Source organism: Penaeus japonicus, unplaced genomic scaffold (genome assembly GCF_977035675.1).
Source record: "Penaeus japonicus unplaced genomic scaffold, GWHDUDI00000001_assembly GWHDUDI00000010, whole genome shotgun sequence".
In the NCBI taxonomy this organism is placed as follows: domain Eukaryota; kingdom Metazoa; phylum Arthropoda; class Malacostraca; order Decapoda; family Penaeidae; genus Penaeus; species Penaeus japonicus.
In genome coordinates this window covers 2,529,567-2,537,066 of record NW_028234412.1, presented here as the reverse complement: position 1 = coordinate 2,537,066, position 7,500 = coordinate 2,529,567, and the positions used below count along the sequence as shown (strand labels likewise).

The 7,500-nt window shown below is 40.9% G+C and overlaps 1 protein-coding gene across 1 annotated transcript in view; it reads left to right on the top strand.

Annotated features, from left to right (window-relative positions):
- Nucleotides 1–7,500, top strand: part of LOC122263420 (Topoisomerase related function 4-1) — a 26,064-nt gene that overhangs the window by 13,425 nt on the left and 5,139 nt on the right. Inside the window, exons 2-7 of the mRNA XM_086540442.1 lie at nt 2,069–2,239; nt 3,618–3,738; nt 4,194–4,430; nt 4,542–4,688; nt 4,895–5,041; nt 7,051–7,275. Coding sequence (XP_086396568.1) covers nt 2,069–2,239; nt 3,618–3,738; nt 4,194–4,430; nt 4,542–4,688; nt 4,895–5,041; nt 7,051–7,275 — 1,048 coding nt within the window. The remainder of the gene's footprint in view (nt 1–2,068; nt 2,240–3,617; nt 3,739–4,193; nt 4,431–4,541; nt 4,689–4,894; nt 5,042–7,050; nt 7,276–7,500) is intronic.

Below are 7,500 nucleotides of genomic sequence, written 5' to 3'. Positions count from 1 at the left end.
ACTCACACTCACACTCACACTCACACTCACACTCACACTCACACTCACACTCACACTCACACTCACACACACACACACACACACACACACACACACACACACACACACACACACACACACACACACACACACACACACACACACACACACAAAGTACTGATAGAGAAGGTCATAGTATGTCAGACACAACAAATAAGTATGGCTCCATTAACTACACCATCATGGAAAAAGAGGGGCAGAAAGGCTTAGAGGAGAATAGAGCACACAGATATAATGAGATGGACAAGGTAGTGGTGATAGTGTGTGTTTGAGATTAGTCTATGTGGATATTTGGAGATTAACCCATTGCGGAAGGGGCGCATAATGACCTAATTGGTCGTCATGGCGGGTGGTCTGTGACACTAGTGGCACGGGCTAAAAAATAAGAGGGACGGGAAAGTGTTTTCTCCGCCCTCTGGGTAGCACAGGTTAGCCCAAACATCATTTTTCGATAAATCCATCATAAAATGTGGGTGAAGGCTGACTTTGGAAACCTGTAGCTCTGGATCTATTACCGTTACAGCCATAATACTTCATGAATATGTGCGCACTTCAACTGTGATCAGATCCTGATGTCGCGTCATGTATGCATTGACACATGTCTTTTAAGCCTAATTGATGCCTACATGTATGTCATGACACCTGTACGCAATGGGTTAATGGTGGCATTAAGGTGCCCTGACCTGAACTGCATAGGGCCACAGGTCACATGGATAGCCAGTATCCTCATAGTGAAAATGCTTCTTATAGATTTATATATACAAAATGCCCAACAAAATTCTTGTCATTATTACAGTTTGGAGTGTCTCTGTAATTAGATCCAATAGTCTAATGAAGTCTGTGGTGTGGGATAACTGTTGTTTACAATAGTAAGATCACAGTACATTGCTTGATACAGAAAAAAAAAAAAAAATGGTCAGGTATTAGATCAACTACCTACATACAGTCTGTCAGCCAAACTGGTATACCATATAATGAGTCAGGCAGCACACCTGTTACACTAACATTATTAATGATCTAACACATATACTTTATTTTGCCAGGCTAGTGTGGAGTAAGCCTGTAAATGGTTGAATTTTAGGTCTTTAATACATTCTTGATATTTATTAAATTTCACTGATAATTTTTTTGAATTTGATGAAGAGTCTCTTAGATTACCTTTTTTTTAGTGTGTGTGTGTGTGTGTGTGTGTGTGTGTGTGTGTGTGTGTGTGTGTGTGTGTGTGTGTGTGTGTGTGTGTGTGTGTGTGTGTGTGTGTGTGTGTGTGTGTGTGTGTGTGTGAGAGAGAGAGTGAGTGAGTGAGTGAGTGAGTGAGTGTATATGAGTGTATATGAGTGTATGTGAGTGTGAGTGTGAGTGTGAGTGTGAGTGTGAGTGTGAGTGTGAGTGTGAGTGTGAGTGTGAGTGTGAGTGAGCGTGTGCGTGTGCGTGTGCGTGTGCGTGTGCGTGTGCGTGTGCGTGTGTGTGTGCGTGTGCGTGTGCGTCTTTCTTTTCCAATCTATATGTGTGTGTTTATTTGTGTGTTTGTGTTTGATTTACTGTCAGGCTAGTTAGTAGTAATTCTCACTTTATTTGTTTGAGAAAATTACTTTGCATTAATAAAACATATTTGCAAGCTTAGGTCTGCTGCAAGTTTGGTGGGTACACATTGAAGGCGTGTGAATTGTTGGGGGAGGGGGGGGGGGGATGGAAGACACAACCTAGCTTACTAATTAAGTTTTTCTGAAGTCCTTGTCTCTTGATCAAGTTATCTCTTAAGGTTATCATGTGTAGTCAGTATGTATATGCTATATACATATTTTTGTCATCCTTATCCTCAATTTTTGTTGTTCTTCATTTACCATAGGTTAGTGACAGTATAATTTAGAATCGTTAAACAAAGTTATAAGTCTGTTGGTATTATCATCATTATAAATATATATAACTATATTTTTTTTAAACCCAAGTTCTACATTAGTGTTATTATTTTCAAACTTCAAAAATATGTTGATGTATAAGTGTTATTACCATCTTTATTATTGTCCAACAGACTTCACCAAGAGATGGAAGACTTCTATTTGTGGATGTGTCCGACAGAAGAAGAGCACAACATGAGAAAACGAGTTGTGGAGCGTATCGAGCAGGTCATCGTCGACCTGTGGCCCCAGGCGAGAGTGGAGATCTTCGGAAGTTTCCGCACTGGTCTCTACCTTCCCACCAGGTGAGACTCGGCTGGTCGCACTCCGGCTACCTGAAAGAGCACAGATTTTTGTTTGGGTCTTCAGCCTTTGGACTGAGAGCTGGATAGGGATGCATTTGCGAACCAGGTAGATGCATGCACGCAGCAGATATGTGAACTGCAATATAACCTTGCTGGAAGGAGAGGGGCAGTGCATATGATGCTTTCAGAAAACTTGGTGAATGTAAACAAAGAGAGAGAGAGACTAATGGAACAGACGTGAAAGTCAAAGGTAGATGGCTCTTGAAGGACTGTGTTAAGGGAAAGGGATGAGTGGGAAAGGGGAGTTATGTGTGTGGATTCTATTTCAATTTTGATATTTCCTTTTTCCTCTGGTAAAAGAGGGAGTTTTGTTTATATTTACTTTTTTTTTCTGTACAGGAATAATTATGCTGGCCCTTTTCATAGACATGTATATGTATTTAATTATACAGATAGATTAAAAGATGCTTATTCGACTAAATGTATTTGTAATTGTATGTTTTTATTTATTCATGTGACATGTGCTAATCATATCAAAGTTTCTCGTGATTACATGTCACTTACCTGGCTGTTGCTGATATGATTATTGTTTGTCCTTTTTTCTTATTATTTAACTGGTAGACTTACTGGCATTACAAATGATTGGCACCTTTTTAAAATAAAAAATGAATTCTACTTTTGTCAGATAGTATCGTCGCCTCAGTGCCAATAGAATGCTTTCTTGATAATTGAAAGCTGATACAAGCTGGCACAGACTTTCTAAGGTGGAATAATATAATTGGTACATTATTCTCTAGCATATGATTTAGTGGAACTGGACTGATTATATTATAATTACTGCATTTCTGATGAAACAAATTGGAATCTTTCAAGGTCTCTTGCAATGGCAGCCTTCTTGCTTTGAAAGAATGATATGGGATATCTGTTCATTATCCTTATCACTACACTTGATTAATTTTGTAATAGATAAAACAATGAGAGTGTGCTACTTTTATTTATTTACTTTATAGCTGATTGATAAAAAAAAAATCTGTTGATTTGTTTTCAATTTTCAATAGTAAGTACACAAAGATCTTTTTCAGATCCACTCACCTTTTGATGCATGATAGAATTATCATTGGATGATAGGATTATTATAGTTTTTCATTGTCATTGATTTTCCTACTTTTCTATATGCCCTCATAAACATTAAATCTAACATTCTGCAGTGATCGACAGGCTGTGATGTAACAAAGCCAGAAAAAAATGTATTCCTTTAAGATATGTTTTATTTCTCTTTATGAGAGATTGATTCTACATTTTTTCTGGTCAGGATTAATAAGTTTTAAGTTTTCCTTATTCCAGTACTTGATAAGAGATTGTTTTATTTTATTTTCAGTGATATTGACCTTGTGGTGATTGGGAAGTGGGATGCGTTACCCCTTCGGACGCTAGAGAAAGCTCTTTTGGACAACAAGATTGCTGAGCCATCCTCTCTGAAGGTCTTAGACAGAGCCTCGGTAAGTGGGTGTCAAGTGTTTCAACCTTTGTTTTTTTTTCTTTTAATTTTGATAAGATTTGTCCTTTTTAATTGTATTGTAGGGTCTTAAGTATATAGTGTAGTGCAGCCTACTTTGTCTTTGGCTTGTCTCTTGAGGAAGAAGTTTGTCGGAATATGTTAGACTTTTGAAGTTTTATATCTTCATGATTGTTTTTACTCTTGTGTGTGATTGTTTTCTTGAAGTAGGTTGATTTTAGAAAGAACTTTGCTTTGAGTCTCTATTGTGAGTATTGGTTGTATTTTTTCCATTTTCCTAATAAAGTAGAGCAGCATTTTCTTTCCTATTAGTCATCAAAACTACTGTCAGTAGTTTTCATTACCCTTAGAGCATGTAAATAGATGTTTTTGTAAGGTATAGAGGTATTCTTACATAGATTTAGCTCTCACAGTAACCCCCCCACCCTTCCCCCACAGGTGCCAATTGTGAAGTTAACGGACAGCGAGACTGACGTCAAGGTGGACATCTCATTCAACATGAGCAGCGGAGTGAACTCAGCACGGCTGATCAAGGACTTCAAGAGATTATTCCCGCCGCTGCCCAAGCTTGTGATGGTGCTGAAGCAGTTCCTCCTGCAGCGGGACCTCAATGAGGTGTTCACCGGCGGGATTTCTTCCTACTCACTTATCCTCATGACTGTTAGCTTCCTACAGGTAAGAGAAATAAGTTAGAATATATAATTTAGATTTTTTAGTTTGTGTATATGGATTTTTGTAATTTGATGTTTTCATTTTGATTTCCTTCATAACATATCCATGTTCCAGCTACACCAACGGTTAGACGCATCACAGCCCAATGCTAACCTTGGAGTCCTGTTAATTGAGTTCTTTGAGCTGTATGGCCGACACTTCAACTACTTGAAGACTGGCATCAGAATCAAGGAAGGTGGAGCTTATATCTCCAAAGATGAGGTAAGGAAGGGAAAAATTTTCTTTGCTGATATACCCAATAAACATTTTGAGAGAGTGGTGTGTCCAGGATTGGCGATTCTCTAAAACAGAATTGCCTTTGTATCACTCTGTTAGATGTTGCATGCTCCATAAGACTTTTCTCCATGAGACTTTTGTACTTCATTGTTGCAGATTTTAATACTGAGATCTTTATGCTTTATCCCTAGGTACAAAGAGACATGCGAGAAGGTCACACACCGGCAGTGTTGTGCATTGAAGATCCCTTAATACCGGGAAATGACATAGGGCGATCTTCATATGGTGTGCTACAAGTAAAACAGGCATTTGAATATGCTTATATCGTCTTGTCTCAGGTAGGTGCTACCTGTTTGTGCCAAGTTCTTGAATCTTATCTTTGCACCTTCATATCCCGTCTCGTTGCTGTTGTTCCTCCCATTTCTCCACTTTCTGCTATTGTTCCTCCCATTTCTCCACTTTCTGCTATTGTTCCTCCCATTTCTCCACTTTCTGCTATTGTTCCTCCCATTTCTCCACTTTCTGCTATTGTTCCTCCCATTTCTCCACTTTCTGCTATTGTTCCTCCCATTTCTCCACTTCCTGCTATTCTTCCTCCCATTTCTCCACTTTCTGCTATTGTTCCTCCCATTTCTCCACTTTCTGCTATTGTTCCTCCCATTTCTCCACTTTCTGCTATTGTTCCTCCCATTTCTCCACTTTCTGCTATTGTTCCTCCCATTTCTCCACTTTCTGCTATTGTTCCTCCCATTTCTCCACTTTCTGCTATTGTTCCTCCCATTTCTCCACTTTCTGCTATTGTTCCTCCCATTTCTCCACTTTCTGCTATTGTTCCTCCCATTTCTCCACTTTCTGCTATTGTTCCTCCCATTTCTCCACTTTCTGCTATTCTTCCCAATATCTCCACTTTCTGCTATTTCTCCACTTTCTGCTATTCTTCCCAATTTCTCCACTTTCTGCTATTCTTCCCAATTTCTCCACTTTCTGCTATTGTTCCTCCCATTTCTCCACTTTCTGCTATTGTTCCTCCCATTTCTCCACTTTCTGCTATTGTTCCTCCCATTTCTCCACTTTCTGCTATTGTTCCTCCCATTTCTCCACTTTCTGCTATTGTTCCTCCCATTTCTCCACTTTCTGCTATTCTTCCCAATTTCTCCACTTTCTGCTATTCTTCCCAATTTCTCCACTTTCTGCTATTCTTCCCAATTTCTCCACTTTCTGCTATTCTTCCCCCATTTCTCCACTTTCTGCTATTCTTCCCAGTTTCTCCACTTTCTGCTATTCTTCCCAATTTCTCCACTTTCTGCTATTCTTCCCCCATTTCTCCACTTTCTGCTATTCTTCCCAGTTTCTCCACTTTCTGCTATTCTTCCCAATTTCTCCACTTTCTGCTATTGTTCCTCCCATTTCTCCACTTTCTGCTATTCTTCCTCCCATTTCTCCACTTTCTGCTATTCTTCCTCCCATTTCTCCACTTTCTGCTATTCTTCCTCCCATTTCTCCACTTTCTGTTATTCTTCCCAATTTCTCCACTTTCTGCTATTCTTCCCAATTTCTCCACTTTCTGCTATTCTTCCCAATTTCTCTACTTTCTGCTATTCTTCCCCCATTTCTCCACTTTCTGCTATTCTTCCCAGTTTCTCCACTTTCTGCTATTCTTCCCAATTTCTCCACTTTCTGCTATTCTTCCCCCATTTCTCCACTTTCTGCTATTCTTCCCAATTTCTCCACTTTCTACTATCCTCCCTCCCATTTCTCCACTTTCTGCTATTATTCCTCCCCCTCTTCCCATTCCTCCTATTCATCCTCTTCCCCCCTCCTCCTCTTCCCTCCTCCTCCTCTTCCCTCCTCCTCCTCCTCCTCCTCCTCCTCCTCCTCCTCCTCCTCCTCCTCTTCCTCCTCTTCTTCCCCCCTCTCCTCCTCCTCCCCCTCCTCCTCCTCCTCCTCCTCCTCCTCCTCCTCCTCCTCCTCCTCCTCCTCCTCCTCCTCCTCCTCCTCCTCCTTCTCCCTCCTTCTCCTTCTCCTCCTCCTTCTCCTCCTCCTCCTCCTCCTCCTCCTCCTCCTCCCTCCTCCTCCTCCTCCTCCTCCTCCTCCTCCTCCTCCTCCTCCTCCTCCTCCTCCTCCTCTTCTTCTTCTTGTATGAAATGTTGTATAGTTTAACATGTGATGATATGCAGATGAGTATAAACAATGTAGTGAACAAATAAGCAATAAATGTAGATATGTTGTTAGTGATCGATATGGAAATGTGTTTTGTTCCTTTTCTTCTTTTTCATTCCTTACTTTTATGGCCTCAAAACAAAGATTTCAGCAGGGAGCTAACCTTTGTTTTGTCTTTTCCTTTCAGGCTGTGAACCCCTTAAATAACTTAATCAATGACCCTAATTCCTACTCGATACTGGGGCGGATCCTTCGAATAACTGACGACGTAATCACATATCGACACTGGATCCGCAAGACGTTCCCCGTCACCCACCCCTCCCCCTCCTCGAGCAGCCACCACCTCACCCCCTCCCACCCCGCTACTCCGCCAACACCACCTGTTGCATTCCACACCCACAACCATCTACAGGTGAGTTACCGGAGGGCGCTGTTGGGTCGAGTGATTAGAGGGCGGAGATGGGCAGTGTTTTGATAGGAGGACAAACAAGGGAGAAATCTAAATCTGTTGGGGGTGGGCGGGGAGGAATCTGCCCCTTTGTTGACTATAAGGTTTTCAAATACTGGATTCACTTTTGGCAGATTCGGGTGGTAGTTGTGATGTGGTGCTGGAGCCTGTGATGTTTTATTAATGTCA